The sequence below is a fragment of the Typopeltis vanoorti genome, chromosome 2 (assembly GCF_054136105.1).
Source record: "Typopeltis vanoorti isolate ZY-2024b chromosome 2, IOZ_Tvanoo_1.0, whole genome shotgun sequence".
NCBI lineage: Eukaryota > Metazoa > Arthropoda > Arachnida > Uropygi > Thelyphonidae > Typopeltis > Typopeltis vanoorti.
Window position 1 is genome coordinate 47,443,742 of NC_143550.1, and position 25,807 is coordinate 47,469,548.

The following is a 25,807-nucleotide window of genomic DNA, read 5'->3' on the forward strand; positions in this document are numbered from 1 at the left end:
TGAATTGCATAAGGTTTTGTTTATAGCACCTTTAGCAGCTGTCTGTTCTGCAAGAAGACTAAGAGGAATATCTTCACTCTGGCTTGAGCTACTATCACTACTGTCACTGTCAGAGCTACTGGAAGATGAGGATGAAGAAGATGAAGAGGATGAAGAAGTTTCCAGGCTACTTCCACTGAAATGCCGTTTCTTAACAGTAAGCTGTTGATCTTCCAGTTTAGGTTTCTAATGAAATAAATAAAACATTCTTTTAGAAAGAAATTTCAAGTTAAAAATCTGTGAGTTAATGTTCACACTGATAAAATTACAAAACAAAAGTAAGCCCTAACTAAATTTTCACAATAGCAAACTATCTCAGTTTTGCAAATAATGGAAGTTTCAAAAATTCATCACAGCGAGATGCATTTTCATGGCATATTGGCATGAAGAAGACATCCTTAAAAGAAGTTCAACTCACTACGATTGCAGCAACTGTGTAATAATAAACAACTGTTAAAGAAGTCGTTTTGTTGTAGTGTTTAGATAATGCTTCATTAGTATAGCATATTTTCCAAGTAAATGCATAACTTTGCTCATTAAAAGGATAGCTGAAATTTAAAACTGTAAAAGAGAACATACAAAAAAGTAACTATTACACAAAAAGATTTTATCTGATATTAGAATTTTAAAACCCATTGCTTACCATTTAGGTAAATGCCACAGGCGTTTGGTTATCAAATTCTGATGCTACTTAAAGCTAAGAGGAGGTTTTATGTTAAATTTGGAGACAAAACTCTTACTATTTTAGAAAAAAATCTCCCAAGAGGCACCTCCCCCCCCTCAATGTGAGGTAGGAGGGTTTAGTAAAAATCATACATTACTTTGGCAGTCCTATATACTGTTTAGATAAAATCAACAAGAGTCCTCAATGGCAGGAGAACTTAAGTGAAGTGCTGCTTTAAATTATAAGAGGAAGCCAAGTGCCAAATTTAATTTGGTGGTCCTAGGTAACATCTTCAAGAGTTTTGTTAGGAACCCTGGCAATAGGAGAACTTAACCAGATATTGCTTTAGATAAAATATCTTTAAAACATAGAACAAGTAATTACAATATCAAATGCTGAAGGAAGGAAAAAAACTAGAATAAAAATAAAGACTAAAATAATAATGTGGAGCATTATTTATAAAATAAACTCATTAAAAAATATAATCTGACAACCAGGTGTTAAAGAATTTTTCAGCTCATATGAATTGTGCATCATAGAATGTTCATTCCTACCATGTAACCTTCAAACCGGTCACACAGTAAGCTAATGCCGACTGCTATGGTAAAAATAAACGATAAAGTGCATATCTTGCAAGACGTAATTCACGAAAAAATAAACATTTAAAAAAACATATCCTATATGTAGAAATAATTATTATTATTTCAACAAATCTCTAACTATTCAGTGGTTGCTTAAAAATATTAGCAAAATTAATTTTAACATAATAGGTCATAATAATGTAGTGAATAATAATAATGTTTTGCTACTAACACACAAAGATGGATGTAATGAGTAATGCAAGCTGTTAAAAAAGATAAGTATTAGTAGAAAGGAAAGATATTATTGTGTTTATTTTAGGACAATATGGATAATATTCAAGTTTTTGCACTATTCAAATAGACAATTTGTTTGGTATTTAGTTAGGATTTTACGATCTCAGTACTGTCTCCATGTGTAGCCATATTTAATATGGTGTTTCAGTATCAGCCCTAGCCCTCTCCCATTTAAGGATTACTTTATTCATAACCTAGTTGGAAGATTTTGTAGCTTGCTATGCATGCAGTGTGTGTGTGTGTGCATCCCATTGTTTAAGAATGTGGCAGGTGTGTGAGATGAGAATGTGTGTATGTGTGCATGAAATGCAGGGGGTGGGAAGCACTGGGAGATGAGTGTCTCGATCTCAGGATTTAGTGGTGGTAGTGGAGATAGTGCTTCAGAAATATGTGATTTCCTGTTTATGGATGGTAGTAGTGTGTTGAAGGATGGAGGGAACATTAAAGACCTATATATGGATTTAGCCTTAGGTAGTTTAGAGGCCAGAGAATTTATCTGATGGCTATGATTGTGTGTGTGGCATAGCCATTAGATAAATTCTCTGGCATCAATAGCATCAATGAATGGCAACTGAAAACAGAATGTGTGGAGAGAGAGAGAGAAACAGAACTGCTGTGATAGGAGATGAAAGGAATGAAGACTGAATAGATGAATAGAGGATGAAAGGAGGATAGAGAAGTTGGCTAGTGTGAGAGGAATGAGAGTAGGTGTAAGAGAACAGTATCAGAGAGCAAGGGAGAGAGGAAGGCAAGAGAATGGAAGAGAGGAAATTTTAGAAAGATGAGAGTGTGAAAGCAAGGGATAAAGAGGTGAGAGGAAGGAGGAAGAGTGGGAGAGAAAGGAGAGAGAGAGAGATTGCAAACCATATGGATCAAGGATGCCAGTGAGAGAAAGATGAATGAATCTATTCAGAGTTCATGTATGGAGATTCAGTGATTCGGGGTGTGCCAGACGAGTGCTTGCCTGGTGGAATGATAAGAGAGTGTGGCAATAGCAGTGAAGATGGGTGAAAGTGGAGGAGATGATAGTAATGGTTGGGACAAATGACCTCAGATGTAGCATGCATCATGTATCATGAGATTTAAGGTTGATGTCAGACATAGTGTAGCAGAAATATGTCCTAGGAAGGATAGTGAGTGTGTTGCCCCAGTATTAATGCAGAATGAAGGAGAAGAACAGTGATGACAAATGAGATGATAGTAAGAATGTCTGGAAAAGGGGTCTGGAATATGTGGATGCCTGGAATATGTTTGAGGATAGAAGGGAGCTGTATGCAAGAGATAGATTGCATTTGGATGAAGAAGGGTGTGGACTGTTGTTGTTGGAGCGACTGTAATTTCCTGAGCAAGTGAGTGTCTCAAGACAGAGAAACTAGAATTGCATGTGGAATGTTGCAGAGATGCATCATGTGGGAATAGTAGCTTGAGAAATGAGGGGATGCACACTATATTAAAGGATGGATATATCAAACTATAGGCCTGTTTGCATTTCTTCTGTAGTTGTTAAGTTTTTGGAGAAAGTAGTAAGAACTCATATACAGAATTGGGAAGATGAGGGCAATATTATTTATGCAGGCCAGCATGGATTTGATAAAGTGTGCTCTTATTTTAGTAATCTGGTTACTTTTTTTTACAATAGAGTAACAAGAGCAATGGATGAAGGTAAGGCATACACTGTCATATTTTTGGAATTTTTCAAGGCATTTGTCAGGGTACCAAATAAGTTGATTTTTAAGTTACATCATATGCATTTGGATATCAGGTTAGAGGATTGAATTGGTGATCGGCTGACAAATATCAGAGAACTGTATATGGAGGAGCAGTATCAGAGTGTAGGAAGATTACAAGTGGAGTTTGACAGGATTTAGTCCTGGAACCACTGCTGTTCAAATTTTACAACAATGATATTGTCAAAGGACTACAAGGAGATGTTTAGTTGTTTTCTGATGATGTGAAGCTTGGGAGGGTTATTAGTAATAGTGCAGATGTTTTGGCTCTTCAAGAGGATTTGAATAAGCTGGAAGGATGAGCAAAAGGAATGGTGATGTCAGTTTAATGCAACTAAATGTAAGGTTTTTAAATTTGGGATCAACAGAAGGGATGCTTCGTACTCACTTGTTGGCATTATATTGGAAGAAGTTGAGGAAGCAAGAGATCTTGGGGGTGATTGTGGATAGAGATTTAAAGTTCCGGGGACATATTGCAAATATTGTGAAGACATTTCAGAGAATTGCAGTAATGTTGAGGAGAACATTGACCACAGAAGATAAAAGTGTGCTGGTCCCATTGCATAAAGCTTTGATCAGACCACATCTGGATTTCTTTGATCAGATCTGGTCACTAGGATTTGAAGGGGGATGAAGTAACCTTCGACAGGGTGCAAAGACAGATTATACAAATGATGTCAGGACTGTGCAACACTGATTATTTATTATCCACCAAACTCTGCAGTTTTCATTGATTATGGAGACTGCAGAGTTTGGTGGATAGAAGACAGGGGGGGGGGGTATGATCAAGGCATTTAAGCTGTTGAAGGGTTATTATCGTATTAACACTGAGATTTTGCAAAAGGAGATGGTGAGTAAAAGGGTAAGAAGTAATTTTTTTTGCTTGGAGAGTGGTAGGAGCATGGAATGTATTGCCTGAGAGGGTGTGCTGAACGTGCAGACTGTGGATGATTTTAAGACATGGCATGATAGACTTTGTGTTCATTAGAATTGACCTCCTGTGATGAGTCTTGTGACTTCATGGATGGTTAGGAAAATAAAAATAATAAAGTACAATACAAAAACTGAGACTTAATAAAGTCTCTCTATTATACTTTACTTTTTTTATTGTACTAAATTCATTGTACCTTAAGTCTTTTTTTTTCAGCAACTTTCACACTGTTTTGTGCATAAACAAACCAAATATGATAATTTCACATATTTCAAGTATGAAAGTTGGAATATTAATTATGGCAAAATATTTACTGCAAAAAGTCAGTTGTTCATGAAAATTATGTCAAAACTATTTGTTTCTTTTTATAACTGGTATTAGTTGAAACAAACAACAAAAATAAAAGACAAAGCAAATGAAGTTTTAAGACATGAAATAAATTTATTCTATAAAATTTACTTTCACTTCCCATCAAATGGCAAAAATTGTCTGGCACTTAATTATTTGTGCCTAATTTTTCAGATATAAATAGTCTGACTAAACCTGAAATTTGAACCCCAGTATTATTTGACACAGGGGTCAAATAACAAAAATATCTATGGTGTATCTTAGCCAAACTTTGGGGTTGAAAGCAAAGGAATGTAGTGCATCACTCAAAAGCTTTGATTTGAAAGTTGGCAACAGGAGGGATTAGTGGCGAGCCCTTCACTATAGCTTCCTTTTGTAGGTAAAAATCATTTTGCTACATGAAGTAACAAAAATGTAATACATGGGCAAAGAGAGCCATGAAATTTTTCCTAAAAGAAAATTGTGTCACTTATTGAGATATTTGTTAAAAGAGCAGATATATCAAAATTGACTGCTAAATTAACTTTGTCCTGTGATGTTCTTATTTTTGTTTATGTGTTGTGTGTGTGTGTTTTTTTATACAGGAGAGGAGGAATGATGATGAAATATTGAAATTCATTTTATTTTTAAGTTTACAACTTTATGTAAAAAATGTAAAATGTAGTGTTTGTCTGTAACAAAGCAATAATAAAGATTAAATTTAACAGGAATTAAAACAAATAAAATAACTTACAGGTTTACTTAAAGATGAACATTTTATTTTCTTTTGAAGGATCTCTTTGTCTTTCTGAGGTTTAATTCTTTTTGGAGTTGATTTCTGATTAATTTCCAAAGATTTTGTAAGAGTCTTTGAAACCTAATAAGAAATACAGTAAATAATAGATATTGTAGCTGTTAGGTGTGGAGCTCCCAAAGTGCACTGCTGAATCCTTGAAGATCTCAGTTATAATAATAATAAAACCAATGAAAAACACTTGAAACACAATTATACACAAGGTAATGGTGGAGTGCAAAAAAGTACTCAAAAATTAAAAATTCAATAACTTTACCATTAATTCTCTTGTTCATAGTTCTAAAAATGTCTGCAAAAAAGGCATTCGTGCAAATATATTTCTTGTGCTAACTGTGCCTCCATTTAACATGCTAAACTCAATGGATGTAACAGTCAGGTAACTTGGCTTCATATGAACCTAATGAATGTCAAGAAAGGGCAGTTGACAACCATGTGCATCCTCTGGTCTCACCTGTCTGCTTTGTGGAAGATAAAACCATAGGAAGTTGTTTCATCTCTGACTTTATTTTTTTTTAAAGACTTGCAAACTCAAGGGGCTATACAAGTTCATCCATATGAGACATTTTACAAACACCAAGCATTATGCTGGATTCAAAGTAACAGCCTTTGAGGTAACTAACAAGGCCAGCTGGGAAAAAAATTTCATCTCCATTTAACATGATGAAATCGTTCACAGTGGTGTTACAATTTATGTGATCTGTTCCTTTCAGCCAATTCTTTAAAAAATCCTTTTATGATGGTTATCTTAATAAGGAGCATATTTCTATTATTTTCCACAAAAGTCTTATTGCAATGTATCTATCTACTAAGATATCACCACTACTATGCAGCATGCTGACTCAGTCAGTATGAGAAGAAAAATCCTTATGACACTGGCTAACTCATTTTCATTAAGATGAGCTTTACTGCAGTAGTTAAAATTTGATGAACATATATTTATGTATGCATTGATACTGTTTTTGGACAGAAGCATGGTGACAAACACATGCACACATATACTGGTTTAGTGCTCAAAAGGTTAACAAAACTTAAAAAATGTGGTGTAACTCAAGCAGTTTGCAATGAAGCAGAATAAAACAGTGAAAAATGTTGGACAGGAATAAATTCATCAGATATTATATAAATGTGAGTGGGGTTTTGCAAATCTGGAAGAAGAATGCACTTTGGAGGAAGCACAAGATGAATAATAATAATAATCAGTTGCATAAAGAGTATTAAAGCAGACCAGGAGAATGACTCATTTGGCGAGGACAACAAAAGTGCAACAAAAGCAGAAATTAGCAAATCAGGCCAAGAAAGACTCTCGTGAGTTTTTCGATATGTGGTAAGTAGAAAGAAGAGTAATTTTGGTAAGATGCTGTTAATGGATGAAAATGGGAGATTGGTGACTGCTGCAGAGGACATAACCAAGGTGTTCAGTGAGCAGGTCATCAGGGTGTTTCATCCTCCGTACAAAATCAGAAGCTCAAGTGTAGAGAATGAAATGAGAGAAGACTTAATGGTGAGCAAGGAAGAGGTACAGGGTGTTCGGGATAAATTTGACATATTTATAATTAATTATATTTTTCCGTAAGTTACATGTATTAACACACACTTCTCTTCATTTAAAAGTTTGGACCCTTCTTCATTCATATACAAGATGTCAGAAAGGATGGATAGCTGGAACCCACCTGAATCATGGAAGAGAATAACTTGTATCATGATGATTCGTGCCCGCCATCAAAATAAGGATATTACGACTGCTGCCCAATGCTCCCTGAATACAGTAAAAACAATCAGGCATGAACTAGAGACTTGCAATGGTGACTACGAGGATGTAGCAAGAAGAAAGATCCCTAGCAGACGATCTGATTGCGTTCGTACAGCAGAATTCCTCGCAAATCTGCAGGAACAGGTGTTGAAGAACCCTGGCATTGGAATTCGGGCTTTGATCGTGGAGTTGCTAACTGTAGTCAAGCCCTGGATAACAAGGGTAGCCAATGGTAGGCCGTATGTATGGCAGCAGGATTCGGCCCCTTGCCACACCTCTGGGAAAAGTCAAAAATGGTTGTCTGAAAATTTCTACGACTTCACCAGTCCAAATGTTTGGCCTCCAAACTCCCCAGACCTTAACCCCATGGATTATTTTGTATGGGGCGCAGTTGAAAAAGACACCAATCGCACTTCCAGTAATACAAAAGCCCAGTTAATGGATAAAATTAAAACAGTTTTTGCGGCCCTTCCCAGGGAGACTGTAGCATCAGCTTGTTCGAGGTTCCGAAGCAGAATTGAAGCTGTGATCGATGCTAATGGTGGTTATTTTGAGTAAATCATGTTGATAGTATTGTAATTAACTCTGCCTGTTTGTTTTTTTGTCAATTCATTAAATTTAATAGATACAAAGAAGATTTTCTTTTTCCTTACGAAACTGTCAAATTTATCCCGAACACCCTGTATATGAGGAGTTAAGTAAGCAAGATGCCAATAAGGCAACAGGACTTGATGACATATCACCACCTGTCTTGAGGGAATGTTACAGGGGAGTTAGCCTTGGTCTACCTGTTTAACAAGGGTCCTGCAACATAACAAGTCCCAAAGGGAGTAAAAGGAAGGCAAAATTGTTCCATTCACAAAGGTGGTGATAAGGCTAATAAGTCAACAAATTATAGGCCAATCTGTATATCTGAAGTTGGTGGTGAAGGTAAGAAAGATTAGTGAGATATAGGATACAAAAGTGGGTTGATAGCAGTGGATTCTTTGTGCTTGTCAGCATGGCTTTGTTAAAGAGAGGTCATGCTTTACAAATTTGCTCATGTACTATAACAAGCTGATGAATATATTGGACAAGGGAGATGCATATACAGTGGTACACTTAGATTTTGCAAAGGCTTTTGATAGATTGCTACACCACAAGTTGGTCACTAAGCTAACGCAGATGGGAGTGGATGATAGACAAGTGAGTTGGATAGGTGAATTGGCTTTTGGATAGGTATCAGCAAATTGTGTATGGGTGGGAGGATGAAATACTATCTCGAAATAGGAAAGTCATGCTGCAAGGGAGTTAGTATGCAGTTTTGGAACTACTGTTATTTAATTCGTATATTAATCATATTGGGATAGATTTAACTGGTGATATACAACTATTTGCAGATGCAAAACTAAGGAGAGTGATGAGGAATCAAGTAGATGTTGTGGCCTTACAGGAGGACTTGAATAGATTTTATGAGTGGGCAAAAGTATGAAACTATCGATTCAATGTTGCCAAGTGTAAGATTCTGAAATTTGGTAGGCAACAACAGGATGCAAAGTATACACTTGGTGGGGAAATTCTGGAGGAGTCTGAGGAGAAGAGAGACCTTTGATTGGTGGTGGCCAAGGATCAGAAGTTCAGTAATCATATTGCACAAGTTGTGAAGACATCACTTCAGATTATGGTAATGATGACTGGGATGTTACCTTGTAGAAATAACAAGGTTCTGATTTCATTGTATAAAGCCTTGATTAGGCCCTGTATGAATATTTTTGGTCCCCTGGTTTTCATGATGATGAGGATATGTTGGAAAAGGTCCAAAGAATACTGACTAAGGTTGTAACTGTTCTTTGGGATGTAGGATATGAGGACAGATTGAAGAAATGCACTTTGCAAAGCCTTCTGAATAGAAGGAAGAGAGGGGATATGATTGAGATATTTAAGTTGATAACAGGTTAATGTGGAATAAATTTTTCTTAGAATGGGAGAAGAAGAAGAGGACATACTTGGAAGTTCTATGAGGATGTGAGCAGGGGCATACGGAACAGGTTCTTTGCATAGAGAGTGGCTGGTCAGTGGAATGCATCATCTGACATTGTAGTGAATCCAGATACATTGATTGAGTTTAAAGCAAAAAGTTTGATGGACTTTGCATGTAACAGTGTTTGCCTCCTGTGATGAGTCTTAATAATAAGGGACATTACACCAATAATGGTGCCTATAAAGTTCTGTGGCAGGAAATCCCATTCTTCCACATGAGCAGACTTTAAATCATCAAGTGATAACAGTGGCTGTCAGCATTCAGTGCGATCTGATGCCCAAGGACATCCCACATATGTTCAACTGGATTAAAGTCTGGTGATAGTGCTGGCTTTTGCAGTCATTGGATATCAATTTTAAGGTACTCCTCCACCACTTGAACTTTAAAGATATTGGCATTGTCATATGTGAAAAGAAAATCTAGGCCAACCACACCCCTACAAAATTGAACATGGGGAGGTTTGAGGATTAGTTCTCAGTAACTATGCACAATTATGGTATTCTCAACAAAAAACATGAAGAGCAGTGCAATAGTTGATCATCATTCCACCCCAAATGAGAATGCTGCCTACACCATAAATGTCTCTTTCTTTGATGCTGGAGAGATGGTACTGCATTGTTGTCTTGATATCAACAACCATTTATAGGCTAAAATGGGACTCATCATAAAATGGAACTGCATCCCATTTTTCAAGGCTCCAAGTCATGTTCATGGCATCAATTTCAATGAGCTAGAGTAGGTTGTAGTTAATGGGATACAAACTGCTGGCTTCTATGTATAGAGTCCACTTGAAATGGAGTTTCACCTGTGACAACAGCAACTTCAAGAGGCAGTTGGTGAAAGAATATCACAGGGACAGGGACACAGCCATCAGGCAATCTTGGCTAACTCTTCTTGTGATGGTTTCTGTTTCTGGAATCTCCATGTGCTAAGGTGACACAGAAAGCCAACTGCCTGGTTGGCTTTCTGTGTCACCTTAGCACTATGGAGCACTGTGTCATCTTAGCACTTTGGAGCACTGTGTCACCTTACCAAGTTGTCCAACATGGTAAGGTGACCAGCTCATGTCTTTAAAAATGTTGCAACACATTTTTAAAGACATGAGTAATTTCCACTGTGTGCAAACCTGTTGAGTGGTAGATCAATTTCTAATAGATACTCGGAATTTGCATACCAGAATGACTATTATATCAAATATGTGTCTTTGGAGACACTGCTAAAAATGAAGTATTCAAGAAGACCATTTCACTCTGTTAATTTTGTCAAGCAGTATAGTATCAATATCTTTGTAAATACATTAAAATAAAACTCTAAACTCTGCTTGAGGAGCATGGACACAGTATCAAATGCATTTATTTGATAGTCAATATGAAGAATAGGATAATCTGAGATGTATAAGGATCACTGAATATTTGAAAAACAGAATATGTGGGATTATAATAAAAGGGAGGATTCAAGATCTAGCATAAAGACATCAGATCTGCAGGATGAAGAAGTACTTGTATATCCAAAAATCTGTTATTGTGTTTATTTACAAATAGCATGGGTATAGGAAATAAGAGAAGAATCTGTATTTAAGGCACATTTAGATGATCTCTTTGCATGAGAGAATGTGGAACGCCTATGGCAAGTCTTTTGACTCAACAATGGAGGTCGATGTTAATCGACCACGCTGCATATGGACTATTGTGCACAGATTTGAAGGCCTAGTTTTCAAGACAATGAAGATATATTAGGATGTACTGACTGTGAATAGAAGGAGATGGGATATGACTGCGATGTATAAGTAATGAGGGATTGTTACCATATTAATGTGGAAGAGATTTGTCATTGAGTAGAAGGAGACTATGAATATCTCTCCAGTACCATTTTACAATATGATATATAAAAGTTAAACAGGCACCAAGCAGAGAGCACCATTCTCACCTTTCTTTCAGACTGGCTTTTCCTTTAAATATCATTACCATCAGTATAATACCATAAACTAAATCTATTTTAAGCTTAGCAAAAAATATAATAAATGAAAACAAAATGTTTTTTATTTATTTATTATTTTTTTTACATGCAAGCCTACCTTAACTGAAGAATCCGATTTTGATGAGGAGCTGCAACTAAAACTTTGTTTTTTTCCAGCAGATGTTGTAGTATTCTGATTTGACTGAGGAGCAACAGGTTTAACAGTTGTATCATTTAAAAATATTCTTTCACTGCGTCGGCGAAACCATGCTTGCTCATCAAAGAAAGGAACTTTTTGTTTAACTTCATTCTACAAAAAATAAAATATTTTTATTCCAGTCTTATTACTATATTTAATAATAACTAATTTTATTATTTATATTACACCTGACAAGAAATTATATTCTTTTTTTAATTATATACCCAAGCATAAGAATAAGCATGAAGTAACTTCTCAACTAGTATACTTGTATATAGAGGCTGTTGCAAGTGACCCTTTCCATAATGCAAAAGCATTATGGGAAGGGTCACTACCTAGACCAGTTTTGACCTTTATTGAGTTCTCATTAGTAGAAGCCAGACCCAAGAAGATACTGTGGTTAAAATAATGCAGATATATATTTTTTCCATATACAAATAGTAAACAGGTATATCATTATTATTAAATACTCTGGATGGGAGATAGTTCAGAAAGTTTTTCACTTGGTTACAATGTATACTATACTTGACAAGAAATTATATTCTTGTTATAATCTTATATCCAAGCATAATTGCATTAAACAGACATCTTTATTCATTTGCAAGCATTTTCAGTTCATTCAAATCCTCTTGAAGGACCAAAACATCAACACTATTACTAATAACTCTCCCAGGCTGCTCATCATCTGCAAACAACTGAATATCACTCTGTAGTCCAGTAGAACAAATAGGGATGGATATGAGAGATGGTGACACTGGTTATGTGGATTAGAGGGTGGCTACTGGACAGATATCAAAAAGTGGTATATGGAGGGGAAGAATCAAGGTGAAAACAAGTGACTAGTGGTGTGTTCCAAGGTTCAGTGATGGGACCACTACTGTTTAATTTGTATATAAATGATATAGGAAATAACCTGAAAGGAAATATTCAGTTGTTTGCTGATGATGCAAAATTAGGTTGAGTAATAGTTAATCAAGGTGATGTGGAGTGCTTTTAGGACGATTTAAACAGGCTGTCAGTGGTCAAAAGATAATGGTGTCAGTTTAATGTGGAGAAATGTAAAGTTATTCATTTTGGGATAAATAGATTACAAGTTGTGTACTACAATGATGGAACTGTACTCCAGGAAATAGATGAAGCTAGAGATTCAGGGGTGGTAGTAGACAGAGAGCTAAAGTTTAGAGGACATATTGCTAAGGTTACCATAAGATTACTATGCCCATTCAATAATAGTAATAATAATAAGCATTAAATCACTTCATGACTAGTCTATTACATATAGGGAAAGTTTGTTGTAAATTATAATAGACAAAGAAATTATATTTTTGTTTTAATCCCTTAATCAATCAAAGTTTGTGCACGAAGTATCTTCACGGCTAGGCTACTTGTATACAAAGGTGGCTACTGGACAGATATCAAAAAGTGGTATATGGAGGGGAAGAATCAAGGTGAAAACAAGTGACTAGTGGTGTGTTCCAAGGTTCAGTGATGGGACCACTACTGTTTAATTTGTATATAAATGATATAGGAAATAACCTGAAAGGAAATATTCAGTTGTTTGCTGATGATGCAAAATTAGGTTGAGTAATAGTTAATCAAGGTGATGTGGAGTGCTTTTAGGACGATTTAAACAGGCTGTCAGTGGTCAAAAGATAATGGTGTCAGTTTAATGTGGAGAAATGTAAAGTTATTCATTTTGGGATAAATAGATTACAAGTTGTGTACTACAATGATGGAACTGTACTCCAGGAAATAGATGAAGCTAGAGATTCAGGGGTGGTAGTAGACAGAGAGCTAAAGTTTAGAGGACATATTGCTAAGGTTACCATAAGATTACTATGCCCATTCAATAATAGTAATAATAATAAGCATTAAATCACTTCATGACTAGTCTATTACATATAGGGAAAGTTTGTTGTAAATTATAATAGACAAAGAAATTATATTTTTGTTTTAATCCCTTAATCAATCAAAGTTTGTGCACGAAGTATCTTCACGGCTAGGCTACTTGTATACAAAGACTTAACATCAACTGCCTCAGTATCCCATAATGCATAGCAAATTCCTTTGTAGCATGTATATTGCTATGTATCATGGGAACGGGGGGGGGAGATCATTACACAGACCAATTTCACTATTTATTAGGAAGATCACCTATCTTCCTAATCATAATGAATATGGTTATATGAAAATTCCCAAGATTTGGAAACAGTAATTTACTGACATCTCACACAACAGTTAAGGCTGCCTGCTAGCACTCATAGAGGGTACTCCTCTTAGGACTTGAACTTTACAGTCTAATATTTTCCCCTTATTTTTTGTGTCTCTATTCCTCATTACAATTCTCATATTGCATCTCTGATGATTATTTTATTTTGTGCTTTTCACTCCATTAAATCATAAAACGAACATTTACCAGTAAATAAGCCTAAATACCTGTCTACTACATTAAGTGAGCTTCATGTTAATATAAAATGTGGAAATGAATGGTATATCAGTATCATTTAACTAGTTGTTCAATAAGAGACTTACAGTAGAAAGAGGGTAAGTAGATAATCTAGAATAGTGATAATAACTAGTTTGGGTTTAAGAGGAAGTGGCTAAAGTTTTGGCCAAGTGGGTAACTGGCAGAGGATAAGACTGATTAAAAAAGGAAATTTTTACAAAGAGGAACATATTCTTCTTCTTCTTCTTCTTCCTTCTATGTGTTAGGCCTACTTCCTGTTACAGAGCTATTTTAAGCACTTCTAAGTCATACCCTTCCCAAGGATAAGGTGACTAGCCTTATGCCTCCCGGTGTATTCTATGGCAGGAGGGAAAAACCCTACTGTCCATGCCCAAGACCGGCTAACTGGCTATGTCTGAGAAAGATCCTTAAGCTCCTCACGTCAGCAACAGGAATCAAACCCAGGACACCCCTTTACCAGGTATATGGTTGTGAATCACATAGCCACTAGGCTAATTGCGTGGACTATGTTTTGCTATTTTATTCAATGAAAAGGCTGCTCGCTTTAATAAACATGGGTTTATTAAAAGACTGTCTTGCTTCAGAAAGATGATTTCATTTCACAACAGAGTGGCAAGTGTATTGGACAGATGGCAGCATAGATATTGAGTAATGTCATTACATCTAGCAGGCATTTGGTAGAATATCACAAAAGCAAGTTAGTATTGATATTAAGAGGAATGGTTAGTACATTAATAGATTGGATTTGAATATGATGATGGTATTAAATAGGGTACTGGCAGTGCCCTGACTATGCCATACTGGAAAGAACATAAGTGGGTTCCACTACATAAAAAGCCTCCAGGACAGAAGTAGCAAATTAAAAACCAGTTGACATCTCAGGAATAGCAGTTAAAGTGAAGCCAGAATTGAAAAATGAATGAGTGGGAATATGATACGCTATGATGGGAAGGAGGAGTAAAAATTTGTGATGGGCAAGAATTTACTTATATTTATAATCAAGTGACAGGTCTGATGTGAGTAAAGGAATGACATCTTGACATTTCTGAACTTGCAGAGGTATCTAACATGATTCCAGATAAAAATCAATTACATAAATTGAAGCAGATGTGGTGGATAAGAAGCTAGTGACTCAGAGGGCAGCTGATAGTAATATATGTTGTAGGAAAACTAAGCAGAAGGAGGCAGGTGACCAGTGATAATGACTCCTAAGATAGTGTGATATAATGAGATAGTGTGAATAATGTGCTATAGATCTCTGTATTTGGGTTACTGCCATTTAATCAGTATACTAATGATATCAGGGAGACAAGGATTAAATCTTGGAGACACATTGACAAACTCTGAAGAAAGTATTGAGTAGACAGTGAAGCATGTGGGAAAAGTTGTCTACAAGAACAGAAAAATCACAACTCCATGGTAGACCAAGGAAGTTAAAAAGACAATCATGAAATAGAAGAAAGCATATTGAAAGTTATAAGCAAGGAAATTAGCACTAGCTCTCAGGAAATACAGAGAAAAATATCAGAAAGCAATGTGTAAAAACACATTATGTTTGCATCCACAGCAAAAATATAAGTCTGATTATAGTCATTTAGTTCCCCAGTTAGTTGATCACTGCAGAGGTAAGTAGGGTTTTTCATTCGACAACTCAAGAAAATTGACCAGAAACACACTATTTCATATAACAATGTATTGTCTGAAATAGTGTCAGGGCTGCCCCAAGGAATTTTGTCGTCCCATGCAGTAGCATATTTTGCTGCCCCTTCCCCCTTATTTTTCGTATAGTTTATGCCAACTTTGCCGCCCCATGCAAATGCACGTGTTGCACCGTCGGTAGAGCCGGCCCTGAATAGTGTAAAGGTATAGACATGAGATGGTGGCAGTTCTCTACTATACACTACTTCACAGATACCAATTAAAATTAATATTCTTGGCTAGCTATCTGTTATTGGCTAAAAATGGAGACTGGTTTCTCACTAGTCTCTAACAGTTAGGGTTAAACAGATCACCAACTCCCTTTGGGAAATAAAAGGCATTCAGCAGATTTAGTAGATTTTCTTTTTTATATCAGGAAGGTAGGAAGGTGGCAAAATGTTCTGGAGGCTATTGAAAGAGTTTAGAATTGGAAGAAAAAGTACCTTAAAAGGAATCAGAATTAATAAAGGTGACATGAAAACTGATGATAACGATCTTATTTCTGGAGTAACTGCTTACTCCAGACATGCTTATCTAGTAACAGTAAGCAGTATTAACAATTTACTCCATTCACTTCTTGTTTCACTTTTAGTGAAAATGACAGTAGTGGTATAAAATAGTCAAGGCATTCAGAAGCATATCAATTATTGAAGCAGAAAAAAGCTGTCTAAAACTTGAAATGTGGAAAGCTGGGGGTAGATGATATCTGACCAGAAATTGTCAAATATGGAAATGTAAGTTTTACAGTGGTACCCTGCATAATTCAGATAGTCTGATAAGAGCAAATTCTATATGACTGGGGTAAAACTCTTGTAGCATTCATCTACTGTATAAAATGAAATAAAACTGAATAGAATGTGACATGAAAACTGATGATCAATTCTTGATCATCAGGTGAGAATTACAGAGGAATTTCCTTACTGAGTATTCTATGTAAGAATTATGCAAGTATACTTGGAAAGAATTTGCCAAAAAAAAAAAAAAAAGCTACAAGATGTGAAGAGTTCAGGACAATCAGCCTCATCAGTCAAGTATCAAAAGTCCACCTATATGTTATTCTTGAAAGAAATAAAAGAAAAATAAACATAGAAATAAATGATACACAAAGTGGCTTCAAGGAAAATGTAGGCAAGAAAAGGTATTTTCAACGTCAGAACCATCATAGAAAAATATCTAGAAAAACCAAAAGTTATGTACTTCTGCTTCATAGATTACAAAAAGACATTCAACAATGTTCAACATGAATAATTAATTGAAATCCTTTCAAAAATAGGCATTAAGTATAATATAGATGGAAAAGACATTAGGCTAATAACTAATCTTTACTGGGAACAGACTGCATCTTTGAGAAAAAATAGAGAGACCTCAGAAAAATTCCCGTTCAGAAAGGTGTGAGACAAGGCTGTGTCTTTTCTCCAATTCTCTTTAACCTGTACACATAAGAAATATTTAATAAAATTAGTAACCTCAAAGGAATCACTGTAGGGGTAGAAATATTAATAACCTAAGATATGCAGATGACACTGTTCTTCTAGCTGAAAACAAATATGACCTCAAAACTCTTATAGATGAAGCCCTCAAGTACAGCGAACAGTATGGCCTCAGTTTCAACTTTAAAAAGACAAAAATTATGATAATTTCAAGAGAAAAGGAAATACCAAAAATATGCATCGATATAAAAGAAAATAAATTAGAACAGGTGCAAACATACATATACCTCGGGCACTTGATCACAGAGAATGGCAGGACAGAAGATGAAATTAGAAAAAGGATTGAAATTGCAAGGGCAACTTTAAACAATATGAAAAAATCTACTAACATCTAGAGAATTAAATCTGAAAACAAGACTAAGAACCTCCAAATGCTACATATGGTCTACATTATTATACAGAGTAGAGACATGGACACTCTCCAATCTGAGTGTGAAAAAAATGAAGGTCTTTGAAATGTGGATGCTGCAAAGAATTATGAGGATATTATGGAAAGACAAAAAGACAAATGAAGAGGTACTAGAGATGGTAGGCGTAAACAGGAGCCCGATGAAAGAAATTAAAAAGAGAAAAGTCAGCTATTTTGGATATATTCTGAGATAACTGCCTACAAAGGACACTTCTCGAAAGAACTGTTGAGGGAAAGAGAAGGAAAGGAAGACAAAGACTGGAGTGGATGAAAAATATAGAAGACTGGACCTATCTCTCATATGGGGAATGCAGCAGAGAGGCGCAGAATAGGACATGGTGGAGACACATGGTAGTCAATCTCTTGGAGGGAGAAGACACCTGACAGGACAGGACAGGACAGGACTTGGAAAGAGGATAAGGAAAAATTGTGGAAGGGAAACTTGGAGAAGAACAAGCTGAATTCAGGCCAAACAGAGATTTTTAGATTCAAATTTTCATTTTATGACAGATAGCTGAGAAATCATGGGAACATAACAAGAACCTGTAAGTTTTATAGATATGAAAAAAAGCATATGACAATGTACCAAGAGAAAAGTTATTCAAAATGTTCTAATTATATGGTGTAAATAGTACATTATATCAAGCAATAAGTCCAGTTAGAAATAAAAGAGGTACAGGTAAAGTTTGATGTTAAATCAGGTGTGAAGCAAAGTGGCATTAGACATATATCAAAGTTGGAGATATGCAACTTTATTTATTTATTATGCAGATGATGTATTCCTAAATTCTAGCAGAAGACTGAAGGACTCCCTAACTAAATTGAATAACATCTGTAATAAATTCAATATGAAAGTCATCAATAACAAAACAAAGACTGAAAATAGATAGGAACAATCAAAACATCAACTGCATCCTGAGTGGAGAACAATCAAGTAAAACATTTCAGCTATTTAGGCTCATTTTTACTGAAGATTGCAAACTAAATATGGAAATAGACAAAAGAATTAGCAAAGCTGATATGGTAGGGAGTCAAGTGAATAAATTTATATGGAATAAGAGAGAGATTAGTCAAACACAAATTAACAGTATACCAACTTATGGATTTTAGAGTTGGTTAAAAATAAAACACTTGATCAAAGACTGGAGACCACAGATATGAAAGTTCTGAGTAAGATAAGGAGAGTGAACATATGGCATCGAAGCAGTATCATTAAAAATGAGCACATCAGGAAGGAACCTGATATTAGCATTCAGCAATGTGCGAACAGAACTAATCTGGTGATAATGGGTGACCTTTCTTCTACTATCGTTAAACAGAATGGTAGAAGGCTAGCAAAAGAACCCCCCCCCCCAGATTACAGGAAAAAGACCCCAGAGGAAGACCAAGAACTATGCGGATTAAGACAGTAAGAAGTGCATTAGAAGACTGAAATATAAGATTTGACTGTATTAGAGTCCTGACAGATAACAGATTAATTTAGAGGAAAATTACTGACAAGAAGTTGGTAATGATACAAAGTTTTTCATAAAATGAAACTTGAGAATATTCTCAATATTCTGTACACTTTTCTGAGGGTACAAATCATGAATATGATGATGATGATATCAAAAATGGTTTTGGGAGGGAGCATATCCAGTTGTTTGCCAATGATTATAAACTGGGGAGGGAAATATCAATAAAGGTAATTCAGAGATCTTACAGAATGACTTAAATAAACTGACAGTGTAGAAAGTAGTGTATGTTGGATAGGGATTAAGGTTCAGAGGATATACTGCAAACATGCACACGACAGCATAAGGATCACGTGGATGTTAATGAACACACCAACAAATATAAATAGAGAAGATGCTCTCCTTCTTTATAAGATGGCATTACAACCACACCACATCTAGGCTACTGCTCAGGTCAGCAATGAGGTGATGGAAAAATGGTGGGAAGGGTAGGATCCAGAGATTGGTAATCAAGATGGCACAAGAGCTGTGTAATTATTCCTATAAAGATATGTGAATGTTGGTGGTTATGATACCATCGTATAAGGCCTTGATCAGGCCTCATATGGATTATTGTGCACAGATTTTGTCGCCCAGTTTTCACGGTGATGAGGAGATGTTGGAAAGGGTCCGGAGAAAAAGATTCACAAAGGTGATCAGTAGTCTTTGGAATGTGGAGTATGAGGACAGATTGAGAGAATGTAAGTTGCAGAGCCTCGTGAATAGGCTCTGCAAATAGTCAGGGGTTGTTATCACGTCGACATGGAGATTTTTCATAGAATGGGGGGGGTATAGAACAAGAGGTCATCACTGGAAACTGTATAAGGAGGGTGTGAGTAGAGGAGTAGGTCTTTGCATGGTGAGTGGCTGGTGAGTGGAAAGCATTGCCTAAGCATGTAGTGGATGTAAACACTTTGATTCAGTTTAAGGCACGGTTGGATGAGCATTGTGTGCAATAGTCAGAGGCTCTCGTATACCTCCCAGATGAGTCTCTGACTCCATGGAGGTCAAATGTATAGTCAACTAACATCAGTACATGGGAAATGATAAGGCAACATCTAACTCAAGCAATGCATAACTGCATACCACAAGTGAATAAATAGAGTAGGAGTGAAATGGATGAATAGTAAAATCGAGCAAGCAGTGTTACAAAAGAAGTTCTTATGGAGGAAATACAAGGAGTTTGCAGCAAACAGATGTATGAAGAATATAAACTGCAGGCCAGAAAAGTGACAAGTATGATTAAAAAAGAAAAAGTAGAATATGACAGGAGATTGAAGATTTTTCTGCTATGTGGCAAGGAAAAATAATTATGGCATGTTGATACTGGTATCCAGAAAATTAACTGTAAAAAATTTAATGAACGACAATTTACCGAAACAATTTATTATAAAAACAATTAACTGAATAAAACATAAATCAAATGACAGTTCATCAAACAACAATTAATCGAAAGGCACTTCCTCAAAAAAGCAATTCATCAAAAATTTATCGAAAGGTAATTCAATGAAAACCAACAATTCATCGAAACTACAAATCTTTGAATGAACAGTTCATCAAAAAATGAATTATAAGACATGTGAAGTGAAGTTTATTTATCAAAAAGAACTGTAGTTTTTATTGGATTAACTTATGCAGTTGAGGCTTAGCATGATATCCCCTTTATACATATTAGATGTGTGTGTGTGGTAATTTTTCTTTTCTTTTTTTTTTTATTAAGGGAGATATAACTTTCATTCAGTATATTCAAAAGAGAGGGATGGTGTGAAAGAGGCGAAAAAATGTTAAAAAATCAGTAAAAAAGAAAACGAGCGATCTGAAAACCATAACGGATGTTAAAAAGGATGAAAGTGAGGTGAGAGTGGCAGAAGGGAATGAAATTGAGAGAACGAATGAAACCGGAAATGACATGATGCAGGAATCGAAAGAATGAATGATAGTAAAAATTGGACCGAAAGTACAGAAACACAGAAGGATGAATGAGAGTGAAATTGAGAAGAGGGGTTGAGAGTTAGAAAATTAACAAGATTAAATGATAGAGAGAATGTGACGTGAGATTCGTAAGTTGAATTGGATTGGATGAGGCAGGAGATGAAATGGATGTGGAATGAAATTAAGAAAATTCGGGTAAAAACTATTAAAACAAATCTTGATGGCATGAAAGAGTCAACAAAAGATGAGTGAGTGGCGTTGTATGGCGACTCCATTATAAAAGGTGTGCTGGATGATAGGATGCATAAGGTATGTTTTGCAGGTGGTAAAATGAGTAGAGTGATTGAGGCATTGGATATGAGGAGGGAATGAGCAAAGGAGTTGATGGTCATAATAGGAACAAATGATTTCACAAAGGACAAAGAGCACGTCAGAATGGATATCAGGAGGCTGCTTAGAAGGATAAAAGAGAATAGTGTGACAGGAAGGGTAGTGAGCGTGTTGCCTAGGTATGACTGTGGTGAGATCAGGCAGAGAGCAAGGATTATGCATGATATGCTGGCTGAAATGAGTGAGGAGATGGGAGTACAGTTTGTTAATGTGTGGAATGAATTTGAAGGACGAAGTGAACTGTATGGGAACAATGGACAGCATTTGAGTGGTTATGGTGTGAGTCGCTTGGAGGGACTGCTGCTGGAAGGTCGAGAAGTGAGTACAGAGAATGAATCAGATCAAGCGGAAAATGATGTGAAAGAGCAGGAGAGTAAGATGGGAGAGATTGAAGAGGTGGTTATGAATGGGGAAGTGAGTGGTATGAGTATAGAAAATGAGAGAAAGGGTGTGCAAGAGGAGCAGGGAAACAGGGAGGCTCAGGGTGGACAGGGGTACACAGCTTGAGAAGGGTGGATAAACCAAGAGGAGGTGAGAGCATGTGTAGACAGGAAAGGAATGGGATGACCTGGGATCAAGAGGAAACAGTTGGAATTGGGGAGGGTTCTAGAAGGAATGGGCAGAAAGGGAAATGGCCCCAGTCGAGCATGGAGAGATCACATTGAGTGAGTGTATCAGTGGAACTAGCTGTAGATCCAGAAATGAGCTGTTGTGTTTGTATACAAATGCTGGAAGTATAAGAAACAAGGCAGATGAAATGGTTGCACTAATTGCGTCTGTTCACCCAAAGATTGTCGGAATAAGTGAGACATGGTTGGAAGAGGACGACATCCTGACAGGAATAGAGATGGAAGGGTATGATGTGTTTCGTGAAGATAGAAGGGGTAAAAAGGGAGGGATAGTGCTATTGATGATAGAGAAAGAGTTATGTCCATACAAAGTAGAGATGCAAGAAGGAAATAGTGCCACTGGTTTTGAGGCAGTATGGTGTGAGATAGAGGTGATAATGAAATGTATAGTCAAATTAGCCAAGCAAATACGAAAAGGGTGATCATAATGAGCGATTTTAATTATGGCAATATAGACTGGAATAATGAAATAACAACTAGAAGTAAAGAAAATGAGTTTCTTGAGTTTTTGAGGGATAACTGCCTCAGACAGTATGTAACAGAGGGTACACGAGAATTAAGGGTCTTGGATTTGGTCATCTCATCAGAGGATGTAATTATAAATGAGGTGTCAAATCATCCACCAATTGGTGAGAGTGAGCATGAGGTGATTACCTGGGTGGTTGTCAGCAGTGTGAGGACATATCTTTGATGGATAGCATGGATTTGCTAAAGGGAGGTCATGTTTTAGTAATCTACTTACTTATTACAATAAAGTGACTGCTTCCTTGGACAGAGGAGAAGGATACACAGTAATATATTGTAATTCACAAAGGCTTTTGATAGAGTACTGCATGAAAAGTTGACGGTCAAACTAGAGCAGATGGGGTTTGGATATTAGATTAGTGCATTGGATTGGAGACTGGCTATATGATAGGTATCAACAAGTTGTGTATGGGGGAGCGATATCCTGGAAATGTGCCTTTGACAGTCATTTAAATTCTAATTTCTCCAAAAATTAAGTCATTCAACACTTTTCTTTGTTAATCTCTTGTGCTTTGTTAATAGCTTTTAGAATTCATTATAGAACCTGGCAATGGATGTTGTATTGTGTTTTCAAGCAGTGCAAATTCCATATTGTGCTTGAACTTGCTTTTGCAATAAACAGAGCACATAACTATAGAAACAGGCATTCAAGCAAAAACATCAAATTTTAATAATCATCACTTGAGGGAAAAAAATTGTAAAAAGTAATATACAGGGTGTTCGGGATAAATTTGACATATTTATAATTAATTATATTTTTCCGTAAGTTACATGTATTAACACACACTTCTCTTCATTTAAAAGTTTGGACCCTTCTTCATTCATATACAAGATGTCAGAAAGGATGGATAGCTGGAACCCACCTGAATCATGGAAGAGAATAACTTGTATCATGATGATTTGTGCCCGCCATCAAAATAAGGATATTACGACTGCTGCCCAATGCTCCCTGAATACAGTAAAAACAATCAGGCATGAACTAGAGACTTGCAATGGTGACTACGAGGATGTAGCAAGAAGAAAGATCCCTAGCAGACGATCTGATTGCGTTCGTACAGCAGAATTCCTCGCAAATCTGCAGGAACAGGTGTTGAAGAACCCTGGCATTGGAATTCGGGCTTTGTTCGTGGAGTTGCTAACTGTAGTCAAGCCCTGGATAACAAGGGTAGCCAATGGTAGGCCGTATGTATGGCAGCAGGATTCGGCCCCTTGCCACACCTCTGGGAAAAGTCAAAAATGGTTGTCTGAAAATTTCTACGACTTCACCAGTCCAAATGTTTGGCCTCCAAACTCCCCAGACCTTAACCCCATGGATTATTTTGTATGGGGCGCAGTTGAAAAAGACACCAATCGCACTTCCAGTAATACAAAAGCCCAGTTAATGGATAAAATTAAAACAGTTTTTGCGGCCCTTCCCAGGGAGACTGTAGCATCAGCTTGTTCGAGGTTCCGAAGCAGAATTGAAGCTGTGATCGATGCTAATGGTGGTTATTTTGAGTAAATCTTGTTGATAGTATTGTAATTAACTCTGCCTGTAATGTTTTTTTGTCAATTCATTAAATTTAATAGATACAAAGAAGATTTTCTTTTTCCTTACGAAACTGTCAAATTTATCCCGAACACCCTGTATGTAATATCCAAATCATTTAGATTCAATAAAATGGGAAATACAAGGCTCATAATTTAGATGAAGACCAGAACAGGTTGAACTGAATTTGTACTATTATCATGAATACTCAGTGGAGATAATAAGAGTGTTATCTACATCTGCTGCTTGATAGAACAAATGCAGTATAATTACAATGGAAGGGGCCCACAAAGTTAAAAGAAGAATGTTGCAACAGAAGATGAAAATCTAATAGTTATATATAGCATAAGCATTTTAGTATCTGTGAAATACAAGGCTCATAATTAAAGATGAAGAACAGAAAAGGTTAAATGGAATTTGTACTATCATCATTGTTCTAATAAATTAGAGAAAAAAAAACTTGGTTTTAGAAGTAAAAATTAAAAAAAAAAAATTACCTTATCACCATTTGTTAATGTTGAGGTCGATTCTTTTGCATCAAGATGACTTTTGACAACAGGCTTTTTAGATGAAAGGATTTCTGCAAAATTATAGAATAATGAAGCATCTCATATAGGCTAAAACAGAAAGGAATGGAATATGAAATAACACTGCATTATCATAAAATATTGTTAAATTAAGTATATTTGTTAATATTTAAGCTGACTATGAAATGTAGTTATTATTACTATTTTTATCATCTGGGTATCTTTATGGAGTACAAAGTGTTAATTCTGGAGGCTCACACCATTACTCACACAATATCTATCTTACAAGATGCTCCTATACAAGATGCTGAATAGGCAGCCCTGATGATGGATCACACATGGTTTGTACTATGTGTGACTCCACATGGTTTATAAAAAATTTACACCTTCATGAGGAGCAAGTATCCCTGAGATCAAAACTTTTCTATGCAAAAGGACTGCAGAATTTTTTGCAAACACTACCATCCACCCTAACCCATTAATCTACCAAGTTATAGACTGTGATTCAAACCACAACATTTTCATCTTAAGCACTTCTTATTTCTTACTATTCACCAAGATCTAGTGAATAGATCTTGGTCTTCCTCTGGATCTTATTTCTAGCATCCTAGTGAAAAAAAAAAAAAAAAGCTTGTTTTGCTATACTTTTATCTTTCATTCTGTTTAAGCGACCCATACCACCTGAGGTTAGACTCTGCTCACACCTTCCTGAATGCTAAAAAGGTAAGGTTGTTCCCGATATCCTAATTTTTATTATCATTCTACCACTGATGTGATTTATTCATTAATTTTTCTCACACCACTCATGTCAGAGGTCTCCAGTCTTTGATCAAGTATTCTATTTATAATCCAGCTCTCAGTTCCAGAAGTTAAAGTTGGTTCGAACACTGTCTTGTAAACAGTTGATCATCATCATTAACAGCAACATCATAAAATTCCTGACATGAACCCTCAGAGGGGCATATAGTACTATGAAAAAGTTATATCATTACTAACTTCCTATCAACAATTTTCCTCAAATTAAACTGTTACCTGTCAAAACGTCATATGATCGGATCTTATATTTCTGTCTTCTAAGACACTTCTTACTCTATCAATTCACCTGGTATATTGGTCTTCATTAACTTCCTCTGGGTCTTTTCTTGCCTCCTGGCAAAGAACATTTGTTTTGCTAACTTTTCCTCTCCCATTTTGTTTAAGTGGCCATACTACCTAAGATTAGCTCTGCTAACATATTCCTGAATACTAACAAAGTCACAAAGTCAAGTTCTTTCTTCATATCTTCATTTTTAATATGATATGGCCATTGATGCCACCAATTCACTCCCCTGATCTTTTTCAGAACTATCATATTTGTGGTCTCCAGTCTCTGATGAAGTGTTTTATTTCTAACCCAGCTCTCAGATCTGTAAGTTAA

General features: G+C 36.1%; 1 protein-coding gene across 2 annotated transcripts in view; it reads right to left on the reverse strand.

Annotated features, from left to right (window-relative positions):
• LOC150108985 (uncharacterized) overlaps positions 1-25,807 on the reverse strand; it is a 275,662-nt gene that overhangs the window by 139,738 nt on the left and 110,117 nt on the right. The window contains exons 13-16 of one of the 2 annotated variants that reach the window (XM_090411197.1): positions 24,361-24,443; positions 11,222-11,413; positions 5,318-5,440; positions 30-225 (exon numbers count right to left, since the gene is read on the reverse strand). In XM_090411197.1, coding sequence (XP_090267323.1) covers positions 30-225; positions 5,318-5,440; positions 11,222-11,413; positions 24,361-24,443 — 594 coding nt within the window. The remainder of the gene's footprint in view (positions 1-29; positions 226-5,317; positions 5,441-11,221; positions 11,414-24,360; positions 24,444-25,807) is intronic. The other variant, XM_090411204.1, reaches the window with a different exon arrangement.